The sequence below is a fragment of the Plectropomus leopardus genome, chromosome 18, assembly GCF_008729295.1.
Source record: "Plectropomus leopardus isolate mb chromosome 18, YSFRI_Pleo_2.0, whole genome shotgun sequence".
NCBI lineage: Eukaryota > Metazoa > Chordata > Actinopteri > Perciformes > Serranidae > Plectropomus > Plectropomus leopardus.
The window spans coordinates 6,921,855-6,940,419 of NC_056480.1; the positions used below are offsets into that span (position 1 = coordinate 6,921,855).

At 37.8% G+C, this 18,565-nt stretch overlaps 3 protein-coding genes across 6 annotated transcripts in view; 2 read left to right on the forward strand and 1 right to left on the reverse strand.

Annotated features, from left to right (window-relative positions):
* Window positions 1-2,734, reverse strand: part of LOC121958038 (exostosin-1c) — a 104,107-nt gene extending 101,373 nt beyond the window's left edge. The window contains exon 1 of the mRNA XM_042506887.1: window positions 2,661-2,734. The gene's annotated coding sequence lies outside the window, so the exon portion shown is untranslated. The remainder of the gene's footprint in view (window positions 1-2,660) is intronic.
* On the forward strand, window positions 1,682-5,715 carry LOC121958039 (probable thiopurine S-methyltransferase). 4 transcript variants are annotated; one of them, XM_042506890.1, is made up of 9 exons: window positions 1,682-1,759; window positions 2,747-2,869; window positions 3,098-3,190; window positions 3,305-3,437; window positions 3,877-3,929; window positions 4,020-4,094; window positions 4,261-4,346; window positions 5,124-5,168; window positions 5,351-5,715. In XM_042506890.1, exons 2-9 carry the CDS (start codon window positions 2,772-2,774, stop codon window positions 5,473-5,475), a joined length of 708 nt encoding a protein of 235 aa, XP_042362824.1. In that variant the 5' UTR covers window positions 1,682-1,759; window positions 2,747-2,771; the 3' UTR covers window positions 5,476-5,715. The 4 variants fall into 4 exon arrangements, with proteins under 4 accessions (XP_042362824.1, XP_042362825.1, XP_042362822.1 ...); XM_042506891.1 differs by having other exon boundaries at window positions 1,687-1,759; window positions 2,744-2,869; XM_042506888.1 differs by lacking the exon at window positions 1,682-1,759 and adding an exon at window positions 1,781-1,850 and having other exon boundaries at window positions 2,744-2,869.
* A 1,098-nt stretch (window positions 5,716-6,813) lies between these two features.
* Window positions 6,814-17,258, forward strand: LOC121958278 (protein phosphatase 1 regulatory subunit 36). The gene is given in 11 exon segments (XM_042507166.1): window positions 6,814-6,860; window positions 7,113-7,177; window positions 8,406-8,489; window positions 9,282-9,463; window positions 10,073-10,142; window positions 10,245-10,343; window positions 10,590-10,730; window positions 11,677-11,719; window positions 12,339-12,583; window positions 14,537-14,737; window positions 16,428-17,258. Coding segments are annotated over 11 exon segments (1,437 nt in total). The 5' UTR covers window positions 6,814-6,830; the 3' UTR covers window positions 16,705-17,258.
* The last annotated feature ends 1,307 nt before the right edge of the window (window positions 17,259-18,565 follow it).

An 18,565-nucleotide genomic window follows, 5' to 3' on the forward strand; every position in this document is an offset into this window, starting at 1 on the left:
GCAGAGACTGTGCACGCGAGACTAATCACTGAGCCCCGGCGCCTCTCTGGGGATTAGCGACAGCTGTCACAGGCTGACTGTGGTTTCAACATACTTAAAGAAAAGGGAAAGAAAGCAAGATTGCATCAAGTATCAAAATGGAATAACTGCTAAAAAATAATTCAATTAAAAAGATCAATGGACCATAAATTTGAATTTTCTTCTTTAATAAAACTAGTTACCAATTGAGAGTGATCTCTCAAGCTTTAACAAGATTACCATGCTCCAGAATTTGTTTTTAGAGCAGTTAAATTTGGACAAGGTCATACGAGGATAACTGAGGTGATTCTACATTGATTTGCTAACTCCTATTGCAAATTATGGATTAATCAGAATCAGAATCCGGTTTCTGGGCAAAAGATATTAAACAGGGGTAAGTATGATATATAAATAGAATATGTAGGTACAATATAGGCTAGGCCTACATAGATAAAAGCCCAAAAGGTGTGTGGTAATGTATCCAAACACGCAGGCAGATCATTAACAGCATTTTATTAGGAATTATGTTATGGAAAGAACAATGATGGAATTTGGTTAAGGGACGACCACGGGGCCAAAATTAAGCCTGGTAGTTAGTTATAATCAACCAAGTAGGTGGCATTGTAAGGTGATGACCTACCTCTTTGGTTTGGCTTTTAATGGAACTTTATTAATTTATCTGTTGACTATTTATTTATACATTTTAGTTTGTTTCACAGTTTTACTACTTCATATATTATTTTATTATTTTTAACATATCTATTTATTATTTTATTTGTCACTGTTATCCCTTTATTTACTCTTCTTATATACAGCATTTTACATATCTATCTTTTATTATTATTATCATTTTATATTTACTTATTTATTATTATTTTTTCTTTCTATTTCTAGGTTTCTGCCACTGGTGACTCTGCATTTCCCCATTTCCTGGCTTTAATGACTATTCCTATTTTTTTAGGGCTTTACTTAATCACAAAGTCTTGTTTTTATTCATGTCACTTTGTGTCTCAGTCTGTTTGTACGAAAAGTGCTATACAAATAAACTGACTGATTCATTGATTGACTGCTATTACTTTGCGTGTAAAATAAAGTCTGAAATCAAATTAGCCTAATAACTTTGCATGGAAAGGGCCCCCTTCGCAGACAATTAGTCCCCCCTTAGAAAAAACTTGCCAATAAAAGGCAACATTCATAGAGCAGCGGCGTGCTTTTATTTTCCTGGTTGAAGCTATCAGTGTGCTCATATAAATAACCGTTAAACCCAAGGAAAGCGTCTCAGTCAGGTGATGTTGTAATATCGATTGTTATTATCTACCATAAACTCGATGTACCTGAACGCAGCATCAGGCTCCTCCCAAACCAGAAGTAAAACCGGGTAACGTGGTACTTTTTTCCCCGAGTTTCGCCTATCAGGCAACGCCGTCTAAACTGTTCTGCCACTTTCATCAACCTACTGGAAACATTAGCCGTCAGAGCTTTCTGCAAATCTTGTCATTTTACCCCAAACCACAATATTTGCCCTATACCTAACCAAGAAAGAGTTTTATGTAAAAAAAACAAAAATGAAGGCAAACGTCTCCCATCAGCCTAAAAGTAACGCAAACGTTCTGCCTGACAGACTCTGCTCAGGAAAATAAATACCCATTTCCATGATCGTGTATCGACTAAAACAGTTGCATGATCGACGCTGCTGCTGGAGTGTTGCTGATCAAATATTAGCTGTCTTCATTCAGGAAAGGTACGCTTCTGGCTGTGTGTTTGACAAACATGCGGGGTTCAGGGTTTCTTTTAAAGGTACTGTGGTTGGTTTTGTGCCAGACTCCCGCGAGGTAGCGTGAACGGGCGCGAGCGTGACACATTCATGTGTCACAAATATTATCACTTGTGGGCACAATGTAACTCATTTGATTGATTTAAATCTCAACAGCATATCAGCAATCACATGTATTCACATTTTTAAGAGTTCTTTTCTTGTTATGTAATCTATTTGATAATTTCCCCTTGACGTCATAGTTTGATTTCTCACTTGACTAATACAAATGCTTTTATATTTTGAAGTTGGACCAGTTCTTCCCGACTTAATTATGTAGACTTAAAGTTAACTTTACAGTTTTGCATTGTGTTTCCACATTAGGGGACACAGATGACTCGGTTTACACACACGCGACCTTTATCCTCAGTCCCGTCTGCTATGGCTACATCTGGTTCTACGTAAATGACCAGTTATTGTATGGTGTACATTAACTTGTGTTTTTTTCTTCAAAAAAGGTCATTAGATGGGGAATCATTTTGCGCATCTCCTTTCCCCCTCAACTACCTTTTTACTCATACTTCCATTTTTAAAAAAAAGTCTCCAGTTTCAATTATAATAAAATCTTTGTCCAACCAAAAGCTTCTGTTTTTATTCCCTTAAGGCTAATTATATCTGATAAAAATACTAATTGTGTAATATTGTAACAACAAATCAAAGTGGCCTTGCAACCTTCCCATGAAGCTTTGGCAACCCCTAGTGGGGGCTGGGACCCTCAGGTTAGGGACCAGTGCCCTAAAGCCTTGTGTTTTTGCCTGTTATTGTTTTCACACATGCATTAATTGTGCAGCTGTTTCATACGTGAATGTGTGCAGAAACGTGTTCTCACCTCTGTCTCCAGCTACATATATGAACGTTGTTCTCTCCATTTTCTGCTTTCTCTCTGTCTCTCTGCCCCGTGTTATCCTCCAGTAGTTGGGGTCAGGCAAACTTAACCAGCATGCTGGCACCGCAGGCAGATCGTGTCATGGATCTCGGAGAATGGGAGGAACGCTGGCAGGAGGAAAGAATTGGTTTCCATCAGCTTCATGTACACAAGTAAAGGCCCTACTTCTATTAACCTCCCCAGTGGGATAAAGGAAAAAAAAAAAATCCAAATGTATGACTGTTTAATCAAGACTATGTTAACTGCAAAGGCACATTACCACTCAAAAATGTCAGAGTAGCTGTGTTTGTGTTTTTTAAAGAGTTGAAAATTGAGGAATGATGTAACACTAACTATTAAAACTACATGGTATGACGGGTGTGTTTTTCTTTTTCTGACAGGATGCTTGAGAACAACATTGATAAAGTTCTTGCTGGACGCACAGGAGTTCGTTTCTTTTTCCCTCTCTGTGGAAAAGCTGTAGACATGAAGTGGTATGAAAACACACAAACTATATCAATGGCACTCCTATTAAAAATGTACACACATACTGTAATGAAACATTTGCTCAGCGTGCTCCTAAATTCCTTCTGCTGTGTGAATCACAGGCTAGCAGACATGGGCCATTCAGTGGTTGGGGTGGAGATAAGCGAGAAGGCTATCAAACAGTTCTTTGAGGAGAACAACATGACCTACAGCGAGGAGCCTGTCCCTGCACTACCTGGAGCAAAGGTTTACAAGGTAGGAGCCACATCAAACTGATCAATCTGGATCAAAGTTTCTAAGAAACACAGATTTACTGGGAAACATTGTAAGGGAGAAGTGGAGTTCATTACAGGTCTGCAAAGATGAGCCTCCTACTCCCTTGCCTATCCAGACCGAATACTAAGGCTGGGTATCAGTACCTTTAAGGTATCTACTGACATAAACCAGCACCAAGTAGTATCAAAACTTCTCTATTTAAATGATACCTACATTTGATCCTGAGGAGCAGCTTGGTTGACAAATACCTGCACTGCATAACCGCATGACAGAGTTATAACTTTCAAATGGCAGTATAAGTATCTCATGTATTAAGTCCAGTTTATTGGGACTCGCATGTTGGAACAATAGCTGGAAAACATGTTGTGTTTACATATTTATGGGCAAAATTGTTAATCCATGTTTTTTTGATCCACAGAGCTCAGAGAGAAATATCTCCCTATATCAATGTGACCTGTTCAACTTCTCCAGGTTCGCTAACTGTGCATGTTTATATCCCTTTTTAACAATGTCAAAGTGCACAAGTTAATGTTTAACACACTCGGTTTTTCCATTTTTCAGTGCCATTGAGGATCAGTTTGGGGCAATTTGGGACAGAGGATCTCTTGTGGCCATTAACCCAAGAGACAGAGAAAAGTAAGATGAGACTGAACCCTCCATTTAAATTAATTTTTGAAGACTCAAACATAATATTCATCATTTGGAAAAATGTGACACCTTATCACCCTAAAATGAAATTATAACCTCTTGAATTATCTATTTCAATGAATAATTAAAGACCTTCTCTCTCATGATACCACAGGTATGCTGCTCTCATCACTTCTCTGATGGCTAAAGACTGCAAATACCTTTTGGACACGTTGTTGTACAATCCTGACTTATACAAAGGTAACTGTCCATATTGTATTAAAACATCAGATATTTTATGAGGGTTCCTACAGCTTAAGGCAAGTTAGATTTAGGACTTTTAAGGACTTTTTTAATGCCACTCAGAATTAATTTTAAGACCAATTTTGTAACAACCAAAACAAAACAAGGACAATTTTATTTTGCCCAGATGTTCATTGTAACTAAAACATGACTTTTTTGCCCAGTTAAAAAGTTAGATTATCTACATCAATATTTGGAAAAATAACACATAGAAGATAATGAACATACAATACAATATTATAATAAAAGTATCTTTTTAGTTTACTAGCATAAGTGGGAAATATCTGGCCTGTCTTCTGGATGATTTTGTGTTTATCAATCTGCAGAAAAGGGATTTATGAAATTATTTTTTTTTAAAAAAAGAGGTTACCAATTATTTGAGAGAGTTTATAATGCAACATCAGAAAAAAAGATCAATGAAAGCCCATTTTCCATGTATGACAATTTTAGGAAAAGAGTAATTTAAGTCAATTCAATACCAATGCAGGCTGTATTTTTATATTAATGAATTCAGTTCCTGTTAAGACTTTTTAAGGTTCTTATATTTTATTCTTTATAGTGAGACATATATATATATATATATATATATCCATATATATTTATATATATAAAACATGGTTTTAAAACAAACTAAAATAATTAGCGATTTTGCATGTTAAAATAACTGTGTCAGTCAGTGTGTTTGTATGAGTTTGATGGGAAAAAAATACATTTAAGACTACATTTGTCTTTCAGGTCCTCCCTTTTTCGTGCCCGATGAGCAAGTCAAGAGCCTGTTTGGTGAGTGTTGTAAACAATTATGGCTGAGGCTGAGTGTGTGTTTCTGTACTGTCATAAAACCTTAACTTAACCACCAAATACGGACAGCATATGGTACCCTAGAGAGTGATATTTGAAAACATGTTAGACTATGAAGGCTGAGATTAATTTGCAATGTTTAATGGTGCATTGCTTCTCCTCAGGCAAAAGCTTTGATATAGAGCTGCTGCAGTCGAAGGACGCCCTGACAGACAGGCAGCGAGCCTGGGGGCTGGACTACCTGACTGAAAATGTACACCTCATCACTCCAAGAGCATTTAAAAACTAACTTGCAAGTTTAGAGAGCTTAGAGAAGCAGATCCTCGACATTTACTGCAAACACATCATGTATGAGGCAATTTTTTAATGCTTAGACATCTTTTTTGATAAAGTTGCATTTTGGGGGTTAATTAAGGTCTGTTGAAATAAAATTAACCATTTTAAAACTCATGATTTTTCATAAAGCCTCTAAGAACTGTAACATATGAAGTTTTAAATGCGTGACCAAATAAAATCTATTTTGTAACAAGATGTCTGTTCATGGCCTTTTTGAAACAGTAGACGTGTATTACTGACAATATTAGCAGTTGATAATATGCACTTCTTACATACTAAAATTTTGTTTATTTTTTAGAAATAAATCTTAATTGATCCAACTGAATTTACATCAGAGATACCAAAAAAAGATAGAAGCTGAAAAATTCAAAAATCAAAGCAAGGGGAGGAAAAGTGTTATGTTGCTCAAGAGTTGAAGTCATAAGAGTTAGGCAGATATATGGATGTAATAGATAGATTGATATAGCACACATACAGTTCTTATGGCCTTCCAATTTTAAGTTTTAGGGTTTTTAAGATCGACATTAAAAGAGACATTAATTGAATCCAATGTTTCTTTTGTCCGTTTCAGAATAAACTGGTATGGGTATTGATTTGCATGTAAAAATCAGAAACAGGTTTATAATGCAGAACACATCACAATCTTTGAAATCAGCCTTCCTTACTCCAAACAGCCGACAAGTTTATCTCAAAAGTAGTATTGTCAAAAAAGAAAAAAAAAAACAATTTATCAAAACGTTTCAATTCTGAATATATGAAATGGTTTCAATAGCCTTGCTCTTTTAATACAAATTTTAACTTGTATGGCCTCAATGCTGTTTTTTTCCCAATTATAATCAGATGTGCTATTTAAAACCGATATTTTTTTAGGCTTCGTATTGAAGTTTCTTTTTTCTTTTTTTCAAATTTCTTTGTGAGTGCAGTCCCAAAACAGATTAACCAAAGTTGTATACCTTCTACAAGAAGGCCAGAAAAGTACACCAGTTTATACCTAACTGCAGTACTTGTAGTAACATTAATCCTAATACAGTCACTTGGGATCTGCATACAGTCAGAAGTACTTATATAAAGCATATAAAATCCACTGTATTCAACCATGTGTTACTGCTGAGATTTCTGACACCCAAACAGCAGTAATGTGTCACCGTTTTTGTGGAGGAAAATGATTATGCTGTAAGCAACTCTCATAAATTTAGGGGACGTCTTGAAGTATCAGGAAGGCAGCTGCTTCCCTCTCCATCTGCTGTTGCCTGGATACACTACAACATTAGCAACGGCAGGAGGAAGCTGCACGAGCTAACTTCAAAAATGCCGAAATATCCGGAGGAACAGAGAAACGTGAGTTAACCCATTAATACGGACCACCTTCAAAACCTTTGAAGACATTGTGTAACAAAAATAAAATGTTCAATATCGTTTAGTTTAGTTTTCTGTTTGGTGACAAACTAGCTGCTAGCTAACCTACTACCTGTGTTTGTGCTGCCATTTTAAATCCATTGACGTTAACTGTCGTAGTAGTTTATCAGTGAGAAATATACATTTTAAATCTCAAAGTTACTCAAACAAAGCTCTGGTTGGCATACCTTTCAGGTGAGTGTACCCCCTCCTGCTCGCTGGGTGTGGAGTGATGAAACTCGGTCCGTGGAGTTTCTCAGGTGAGTGCGGCTGGAACTAATTACGAGCTCGCGTGCTGCACCTGCAAACAACCACGAGACGTTATGTTGCTAGGCAGTAATTATAGGCCGCAGGCCACTGGGGCCCATAGAGAGTGGGTCCTTCAACAATATTTTGGGCAGAAACTACTGACAGTACAGCAGTCATTCAGTTTATCACCTCAAAAGTATACCTGTGTTCACAATAAATTTAACCCTTTGAAACCTGGACGACGTAAGTTTTCTTGTGCTGCATTCAGGTGCCTTTCATAATCATTTAAAACTTTTTAACCTGAGCTAATACGTTTGGCTTCTTTAAAAACCTGAAAGAAAAGACAATGAGCAAAAAAACTGAATGACTTCAGAAATTAGTTTTTAAAAGAGAGAAAAGGATTTTTTAAAGGAGAAATGTCCAAAAATATATATATTTACAATTATTATAATCATATACTTAGATTATGTCACAGAATAAATATATATATGTCTGTACTGTTCAATTTTAAGCACTTTTTTCATTTTTCATTCTTGTATTTTCCTTGTTTGTTCTTCTAAATTTTCAGGTTATTTTCTTGTAACTTTTTACCATTTTAAGTGCTAGTTTTTTGGGTGATTTCCTGTTAAGTTGCTCACTGCCTTCTTTCCATGTTTTAAAGCCAATCTATTCAGGTTTCAAATTGTCAAAGATTGCCATTTACCTTAAAAAAAAGTCAATAGCAACCTATCACAAAATATGTTTTTAAACAGATGCTCATTCTACATAAACTATAAGTAAGCTACAAAAACTAATAATTCAAACAAATACACTTGTATTTTCCTTAGCTATTTCTGTTATATACATGTATGCAATGATGAGTTCTGGGCACTATGTTTGTTGATGTTATCCATGGTCATGTCTCTATTTGATCCTGTGCTGGGACAATAAGATTATAGCCACTTTGTGCATAACTACAAACAAGCACACACAAGGGCTCATCATAATTACACGCACTGGGGCCCTTTCTAAATTCCCTATGCCACTGTTGCTAGGGCAACAACTGTGGTCCTTGTCAAAGCCAGAGCCTTTTAGAAATGTTTAATTTAGTGCACTAGTCCTTGTTAACCATTACAGGTCAGTAGTGTCCTTGTGTCAGCTACAAACATTTTAACAGAAAATACAAAGGGAATCTTACAATGCCATGTTCTCAAGTTTGAAACTGTTTTCAGTTAATTTTTTTAAAACTTTTTTTTCCAGTTCTGGTCCAGCAGAGGAGGGTGTTTTGAGGAAAAGGAGGAACACTAATGTCAATTTCAACGATCTTCAACAGCGATCAGAGTGGTAGGGCTGGGTCTGCATACATGCGCTGCACACAAAATGTGCTTTTCAAAATAAAGCATAAAATTATTATCCCTTAATATCATTTTCTACAGTCATTGAGTTAATTTAACCGACATCAGTCCTAATCATAAATATCAAAAATTCATTAATTTTGTTTTAGAATTTTAACCCTTTAAATGCCAATTTTGTTTTCGTGGTGCCACAATGTTTTAAGATGAAAATTTTTAATGTACTGCATGCAAATTAAATCATTTAAATTATCACAGCCTGTGATATGTCAAAGCTTTGCAGAGACATTGATTGTGTCAGTGTGCCAAGTGGAAATAGCATGTTTTTTCTCCATATGCCAAATATGGTAAAGATGACATCATCAAGTGGAAAATAGCAAAAACTTAAAATTCCAAGGCAAAAGCCCAGAATGACATCCAGAAATAATACAAATGATGTTTTTTTTGCTTTGACGGCTGTGGGATCAAAAATTGCAGTTTGAATGGGTTTATATGGCAATTTTTTTTTACACTTAACAGTATGAATGTAGTAATTTTGTTTTAGATTTATAGTAGAAAAATGAAGAATGAGAAGCACATAAAACACACCAAACAGTCCCTAAGGGTTAAATACAAATATACGCTTACATTATTCATCTGTGTTTGTGATCACTCAAAAGGCAGGAGAAACGTATCCCTATAATCACCAGTCTTTTTTTTTTTTTTTTTTTAACTTGCACGTGATGTTTTGCTACTCACATTGACAGATGGACCTACACATGTTCATCACTGCTGTTTTCCTCAGGTTAGCTGAGATCTGCACAGTCAACCGTAGAGGGCGCCAAAGCATCACAAAGTGCCTGAGTCATGCTCATCCGAGTCCTGCTCATCCGAGTCCTGCTCATCTGAGTCCTGCTCATCTGAGTGCTTACAGGGCCTCAGTGATGAAGAGGCAAAGGGACCACATCACCATTGACGATGTTAAACGCAAGTGTCACTATGTTGTTGAACTCATGACGAAAATGCTGCATGACCTAAGTCAGGTACTCCTCCCTGTCTCCTGTCAGAGCAGCGGTAATTGCTGAAAAGATTAAGGTTATCATATTAATCTAAAAAGAAACTAAAAATTGAAACCAGGTGTGAAAAAACATTTGGCATGGAAAATCTTGCATCTCAAGCTCACTCCAACAATGCTTATCGAACATTCACAAAAAACATCATGCAAAAAAACAAAACAAACAAAAAAAGAGAGAGCAAGAGAGAGAAGCTAAGACATAAATTAGTGGAATTAAAATATAGAGATAAAATATGTGTGGTGGACAGTAACTGCGAATGCATAAACTAAATGTTATGATGAATATTATGAATCTATATGCATAATGAGAAAATTAAACAGAATAAAACATATGCAAAACAATATGCAAAGTATATAACGAGTAAAGTGACCAATCATCATTCCAAATTATGGAATAAAAATAAAACTAAACTTCGGTAATGTCGGCAGACTTTTTTAAAGAATGACATTTATCTATACCCAGTGAGTGCCGCTTGTAGATGACCTTTGACCCTGTTCTGACAAAGCTCTCTGTGTTGTAGAGGTCGCCGTCAGTTTGCTACAGGAGAATTATTCGCTTCCCATTCCCTTCTGCTTCTTGGCTGTATTGAAGTAAGCGACACAAAGACATGATTTTAAACATACATAATGTTCCCAGTGTTGTGCATTGTACGATGAGTCATGCACTGATACTAACTGCTTTTCTGTGTCCAGGAGTAAAGAGCTCGATGAAGTCCTGACTGCTCTTCTGCTTTATCTGAGTTGTTTCTTTGAACACAAATCTCTGGAGAACACACCAAAGTCTTTAATGGCGTAAGTACGCTAAGAATTAAAGAGTGTTGCTTATTATACTATATATTGCAATCATATGTTGTATAGGCTGGTGATAACTGCTTACATTGTAATGTCATGGTATTACTTTTTTTTTAAAATCACGATTAGAAGCTGTTGTTGTCTGTGACCTCTGTTTCTTTAAATTTTTTTTCCTCCCAATCCACTTTTCTCCATCCTGTGTTCTGTATTTCTACATCCTCACTCCCTTTCTAACCAACCATCCAGTGCAGACGTCACCACAGAGTACAAGCTGATGACAGGGGCCTCTGCCAAAAAAGCGATGGCTCAAAAGAAGCTGGCTGTTTGCTACTTCAGCCTAATCATGGACCTGAGGATGGAACAGCATGAACACACGTCATATCACAAGCAAGTATTTGTTCAGACTCAGAACACGTGGTACACAGCGAGTACTGGTCCTTCTGTGATATTTTCACTTTAAAGCTACCTTTATGCTGGAAATCACCAATAAGGGAGGATTTATATTAATTTGATTGGGTTGATTTTTGGAATTAATCTTTATTACATGTTTGCAAGGTGAGGCAAGGTACAAAAGCTGTCACCAACACTCAGCTGTCAGTTTTAGCACAAAGAAAGATCTGTGAAGAACCATCTAATACTAATACATTTTCTACCGCAAATTTAATTTTCATTTTAATTTTTTTTTTTTAAACAAATTGAACAAATATCCATAATGCATCATTGTGTTTTGCAGATGTAAGGACAATCTCATTAACATGGGTTGATAAACATCTGATTTTCACATGATAAGTACAGTACGTTGCATCAGCAGTCTGAGTTAAAGAAAATAGTTATCTTCCAAAGTCACAGGTTTTTTAGTATCAAATTTGTGCTTCCCCAGAAAGTGTCTTCTTGTCTTGATGCATCTGAGGGACCTTAATCCCAGATACCAAGATGTACTCGCTATCTAGAACTGGATTTGGATATTATGCACCTTTTGAAAAAACTGCAAACATGGTCTCTGGTTATATTCTTTCATTGGCTTTGGACCCTATAACTGGATGTTTTTTATGTCCTTTACAATTATTCTTATCATTTCTTTAGCTTCTTGATTTTCTGAATCATATTTGGTCGGGCCTGCTGTCTTCTACATAGGTTCTGCAGTTGTATCTTGGCTCTGTGCTTTGCTCTCAGGTCTCCCTTGAAAAAGTTTTGAAAACTGTTGAAATATAGCTCTCTGCTCAAAAGCATAGATTCTGATCCAAAATGTTAGATCTAAAATTGTCATGTCATCCACCAATAAAATCCAATTACAGTTTGCCACAACATAATAGTCTCTTGTGTGTTTTCCCAGGGGCCGGACGCTGTCAAACAGGACAGAATGGCTGCTGCATGCGGTAGGTGCATTAAGACTCCTACAACAAGCTACAAATCATCGCCTTTACTGCAAATGGACTGGCCCAATTAATCCTCTCATTTTTTTAGAAACTTGATAAATTGCATTGTAACTGACCTGAAAAGTCTTCCCTTGCAAAACCAGCATGTTTTAACAACCGAAACTGCATTGCCTCATCTGCACGGTAAAAAATGAAGCCTTCAACTGGCCAGAGTGAAGGCCAGTTCACCATCTGCGAATACAGACGGCAGTGAGCAGAACAGAACGACATTGAGTGCAGGTTATGCCTGGTGGCCTTAATGAATTAGTTAGTGGGAGGAGATGTTGACTCAACACAGGTGCTTTGCTTTGACAGGCTCCCCCCAGTATTTAGCCAGGTGGGTGGACGGGGAGAGAAATATCACACCAACAGCAGCAGCTGACTGCCTGCTCTGTATGTGACCTTTTTTAGGATAGAAATAACTGTTGTGACCTTGTGAAAACACAGAAGAATAAGTGGCTGTAAAAAAGAAAACATGTCAAATAATTATTGAATGACTCCTTAAACAAAATGGACGGATGTCTAACTATGAGTATAGAGAACCCCAAGCGACACTTCTTGTCCTTTCTTCCCCTTCTAGTGCTTGTACAGCTTTTTCTGCTTTGTGGCCTGGGTGACGTTTGGCAGGAAGGACTTGAGGGACATACAAGAGGAGGTGGGGCGTCTTTTGTACTCCGACACCTTCAACACGGCAGTGAGGAGAAGAACTGATGAGGACTCAGAAGTGACCTTCGCTGATGTTAATGGTTCAGTGAAGACGGGAGAGGGTGACCCCAAGGAGACGGGACGTAATAGCACACTCAGGCACGTTAAGGCGCAGCAAAGGTCGGGCAGGTGGGTTTTTTAGAGCTTTTTTTGCTGAAAAGTGCTGCTGGTGAATACATTTCTGATGAGAGTGGTGAACGAAAACAGTAAACTTGCAGACTTAAAAACCAAGACAACGACCTAAACAAAACTATCGAGCTTTAGGTAACTACAGTCACTCAAAACTTGACCCTCATAAGTCCGCTACTTTTCGCTCCGTGCTCCAAAATGCTCAGTCAACCTTCCCCTTCTACTTTAACCTTAGCTACATATGCTACAGGCTAGGCTTGTTTAAGTTGAAAAGAAACATATTACATTGTTGTCACAATTTTCATGGACACATTATGCTGTATATAGTCACATTGAAAGTTAGCTAATGTTAGCAAGACGCTAACTAACATAGCTATAGCTACATCAAGAGGAGTTAGCCAAACATCCAATCTTCAACATCAGCAAGCTTCTGTCCTCATTATTTCTGAGGTAATGTTAAAAAGATGTGGAGAAGAACAGATAGGTTGGTTGCTGACATGTTTTTGAGATGACATGAATTATAATTAACTAGAAAAGATCAAGGCTAACTTTCCTTTGTTTATATTATCTCTCCAAAGGCCCAGACACACCAAACTTATATCAGAGAACTATTGGGGACAGTGTCTCAGCCAAAAAAGTTGCTGCAGCAAACAGCAAACTAGCAAGTATGTTTGCTTTGATCACTTCTGTTTTTCTTGTTCACTGAACTGAACTGCCAATCAGTGTGATTTAATTCATTAGGAGTCATAATTTAGGAGTCAAGGGCCGACTAGTGCGCTACACACCACAAAAACTATGGTGACAGATGCTCAAAAATAGTCCAACATTGACCAATGGATGACTGTCAGCTTGGTGTGTCAGGGCACGAAGACTACTACTTAATAAATTAAGCATCCCATTGTAAATATATTCTTCCACCTCACACTGTAGTCTTTGCTGTTGGCTGCTTTAAGTTACATTGCCTGACACCCAGAAACTATGTAATGCGCACTGCAGTCCCCTGCTGAACTGGACCGGTGTCACTTTGGATCAGTTCTCTGTTGGTTCAACAGGTTGTTAATTTAAAAATATTGATTGAAGCCAGCTTAACTAATATTTTCTATTGTTATAACTATCAATATGTTCAACCAGTCTGACCCTGATTCGTCATTTTACAGAGTAAATAACTCAGTGGCTGCGGCAGTAGAGTTGTCTGTTTGACGGATGTCATGTCAAACCTCCAGCTGGAATATGATGATTGATGTCGACAGATTCATAGCTTTGTCCGATAGGAGGGACGCTCTCTGACAGCCTGTTTTATGTTGCTTTGCTGTGTCTGACATGAGATTGGCAGTTGTGTAAGCTGTCAGAGGCCCAGTGCTCTTTTCCTGCTGTCAGGTTCAGACCCAGTGATCAAAAGCTGGACTCAGAGCTTACTCTCCTCCCGAGGGAGGGTGTACACAACATGATTTGGGGTACTGTCATCACTGCTTGCAGCAGTCTTGTAGATGTGGAAAAGATAATAAAAGAAATCCATTACATTGAATATTTTTTTGTATTTGCACCTGTATACTGAGAATTTGGTTACCATAGCAGCTTTACTTATAAATTAGTTGTGGGTACTTGTTTAAGCTTTCACTATGAATAATATAGTTATGTATGGCACTATGGGGATGAGTCAAAATGCTTATACAGCTGCAGTGCATGAATAAACTACTGTACTTTAGAATTGTAATATTTAATGTAAAAATGTGCAGTTAAGGTTCAAAAGTAAGTAAATTCTGTAAGAATTTGTACACCCTCATGCACTAAGACACTTTTTGCCATCTGTATACATTGCAAAAAGTACATACATACAAATATCTGTATAATACAAATACTTTTTTTTATTTGCATGTTTCCCTATGGCGTTCATAAATTTGTGACTTTTTTGTGCCCTGCTCTTTGATCTGACTCTTCCCCCAGAATGTCACAGAGTCGTCCGGCCCTCAGCAGTTTAGTTAATCAGCGATCCCCACTGATGGTATCTCTGCTGCCCTCGCCCCAAGAACGCTCACCCCATCTGTTCCTCGGCAGCCGGGTCAGGAGACAGAGCCCACTGCAGGCTGAGTGCTGCGACACCAAGGCCCTGACGGAGGAGCTCGACCAGCAGCTGGCCAGTGTCAGGTGATGTAAAACATCACACAATATGTCACATATGACACTCAGAAGGATGTGACTTAATTTTAACAAGGATATGATGTATCTGTTCCATGAATACCGTACCCAAAACAACATTTACTGCTACATGTATTAATGTACAACATGCACTGCTCTCAATAGACAACACACACCAACTGGACTTATACTAAAGTGCAATTTTTCACAAGTGCAGTTATTATTATTTTCTATGTGCAATTGGCTGTTGAGTTTGGCACCTTATTTTTTACCATTTATGTTCTTTTTTCTTACTTATCCTGTACACACCTTGCTGCTGTAACAATGCAGATTTCCCCATTGCGGGACTAATAAATGATTATCTTATCTCTTATCTTATCTTATCTTATCCTTTCTTATCTTATCTTATCTTAATGATGTCAGAGACATCGGGCCTTTCTCGAACCATGCCCTACCCACATCCATTTACGTGTTCACGTGGAGGGTCCATGACATTAAGTGCCATTCCAAACAGATTGTCAGGGAGTGTAAATGTTACAAAACCCTCCAACAGTGTTTCTTCATCAATGCTGACTCACTAAGCATGTGCAACACCGTGCTGTGTTTGCTATCAAAACTGCTACGTATAAATGCAACTTTCTTGCAACTATCTGTAAATACTGCTCTCACTAGGATATACATATAATATTGTCATACAGACATTAATAATTTAAAGGTTACATTGTATTTAGGAGTCCACATTAATGCATAGCCATGCTATTGTACTGTACCTGTTTTGCCGGGATTTTAAGAGCGGAGCAGAGTAAAGTATAAACAAACTATGCTGTAGGGTGAGAGAATACATATTATTTTAGAAAAGCCTGGATAGCAGCATCTACTTCTTTTTCTGTGATGCTTTCCATTTTTGGTATAAGCAGTGCTTATTGGTCATTTTTATTTTAACCAAGCAACTGCTGTTTTATGTCACAATGTCAGAAGAATCAGTCAACTCAAATTCAGTGAAGTGGATGGATTCAAAGGTCAGGACCCAGTGCTACACGCTAACTTGTTAACAAAAAGCTCTCCACTTAGTTATTCAGCAGACAAAGACTCCCATGAGGATCCTATTGATGTTGTAAAAGAATAATATCAAGGTTTTTATTGAACTGCATGCTTTTCAGCAACTTGTGGGTCAGGTACTACAGTGATTTGATTCTGCATTAATGTAAGGAATAGTGGAGCTTTAAAGATATATTTGAGTGTTTCTAATAGCTACTTGTATTGACATTTACCTGTAATGATGCAGTATTTCTTTGCTTTCATACGAAACATTTCTGTTTTCTCCTACCTTTTTTCCCAACTTCTTAGAAATTTGTAAGTTGTTTGAAAAACTGAACACTTGAGTGATTATGTGCAGTGATACTCACTCTCCGTGACTCCATTAACACTGTCTCCAAGGAGTCATATTGTGTGAAAGGACGCTGTCTGGTTTTAACTAAATAATCTTGGATTTTGTATGAAACAGGATTCTATATTGCCATGTAACCAGATCTTTAATCAACTAAAAGAGCAGAGCAAGTCCTAGACTAATTCTTTGTTCATATGTAGAGATATGGTGTTAATTTCATGTATGTTTTTGTGCCAAGTTTCCATAGAGAAATGACTCGGTTGTCTGACTTACTTACATTCTTTTTCTCTCTTTCTTTCTTTCTTGAATCAGCTTTGGGATTCTTGGCAAGCCATCGAGCCAGTTCAATCACAGTACCTTGACACCTTACGAAGAACAGAAAAACAACTGAAATGAGGATGACGACCATGAGCCACAGAGTGATGTTAATAACAATAGTGAGGATCATCGTGGCATCTACATTCGAGGTAGCAGGTCATCTTTAATGTGTAACAAGTTAACAGGCCTTACCAGACATAGCAGCACCACTCACGCAAACGCTAAAAGCTCTGCAGCTACCATTGAAGCAGTGACCTCCGATACTGAATGATGTGGATGTGTGAGAGTAGCAGATTGTTTGTTGTGTGCGTGATAATAACACAGACACTGCGTGTGTCCTCCAAATGCTTTCCTCAGCACAGGGTCAAAAACAGAGAGAAAGACTCAGGTAGCTCATGTGTGGCTCATTTACAGAAGCACCTTCCTGCCTGCCTGTGTGCCACACACACACACACACACGTCGGGATTGGCCTCTGAATTTAAATCAGTTTCTTATTTGCCAGCTGGTGGTGCTGTTGAATAAAATATAATGAAATCCATAACAACTTTGAAGGTCTGCACTTTCAGTACAGTCTGAAATATATTCACTTCACATATGAAAATGAAGGAAGTCCAGCACATTGCATGCATTATTCATGTCGGATGATATGTATTTGGGAAATCAAATTATGCAGTCTTTACACAGAGTTTATTTGTCGTCCTGATCAGTGTTCACCTTTTTTGTGGTTACTGTAGATCATTGAAGGCGTCCCTTAGACCACTGAGTCATTGTGAGTCCTTGTGCTGCAACAGGCTGACAGTAACATGACACACACACACACACACACTTACACACCACTCTCAGACCAGGCTTGCTAGCAGAAGGGGCTTTGCCTCGCCCTAATTGGCTGCTTAATCTGGGACACCAGGAGTGGAGTTAAGCCCTCTGAGGTGGAGAGGGAACAGGCCTGAGAGTCTTATGTATTAGGGTGGGGGATGGTTTCCAAAATATATTCTAAATAACTACATAATTACTCCTCTTTTTTGTCTTTTTTGCTTAGTTTTTCTTCTGTTGTTTGTTTATGTTGTGGTCACAGAGGATGAACACTTTGATTAGGACAAAGAAAATTATTAAAATCAAATGGGACTTGTTACTTTCCCTCCTCCTCTTCTTTTATCTTGTCTTCATCCCCTGGTGGCTACTTTCACTTTGCCGTGGGTATTAGTTAGCAGATCATTTTCGCTGGCCTGACTGAATAATCAAAGGGGTTTAGAGTCTGTGGAGCACAGACTACATCTGTAATCGATATAAATTACAGCAAAAAGCTGGACGTAATCTCAATTTAAAGAAATAGTTTAATGTTCTGGGACGTACGCTCAGTTTTTTCCTTATCAGGAAATAGGGTCATGGCTAGATGGTAACCCTAGATTTGCAAAACTCTTATGAGCTGCTTCAAAATATATGGGGACCTTTATGCCAGACAACTTGTTGGCAAAAACCACTTACCAGGCAACCAGTAGTAACTCCAGAAAATTACTTGTCAAGGCTAAAGAAAAGCCTTGCACATAATACCTCATATAATGCTGAATTGCTTTTACACTTTAGTATGAATTTAACAAATAAGACATAAAAAATAAGATGCAAGTTCAGAAGTGCTGACAGTAGTCGGGTGTTTTATCTTTAGACAGCGCCAGGCTAGCTGTTCTTCTATTATCAGTTTTTACACTAAACTTAACTAACCACTGCATAAGCCAGCATAAGGCAGGTTTTCATTAACCCTCAATTGCGCAGCAGGCACCACAAGAGGTGTTACCGCATCGCATAACTCTTCAAAAGTTGAGCGAATCATCCTGAAGTTTTGAATCCACAATTCCTCTGAAAAAACGTGGATTATCACCTCTCAGAAATCCCTTATATGTTTCCGCTCCCACGCATAACACGCCTACATCGCCTTCGACTGGAAATAATGACGGCCAGTGTGGTGGCTGCAATAGAAATAAACCTGCTCACGTTTTGAACATCCATCGCCATGCTTCTTAAGAGTTATCAGAGGAGAAGTCGCATAACATCACTCACTGGATAAGGCAGTCATTTCATTACTGGGTTTTATTGACATTTCGAAAAATAATGGAAACCCACTTATATTTACCGA

Bases quoted from the DNA above. Each gene is read 5' to 3' on its own strand.
- LOC121958039 (XM_042506888.1), top strand. From the start codon at position 1,789: ATGCGGGGTTCAGGGTTTCTTTTAAAGGTACTGTGGTTGGTTTTGTGC. The intron at 2,870-3,097 runs GTAAAGGCCCTA...TTTTTCTGACAG, and splicing joins CATCAGCTTCATGTACACAA to GATGCTTGAGAACAACATTG. The intron at 3,191-3,304 runs GTATGAAAACAC...TGTGAATCACAG, and splicing joins AAAGCTGTAGACATGAAGTG to GCTAGCAGACATGGGCCATT.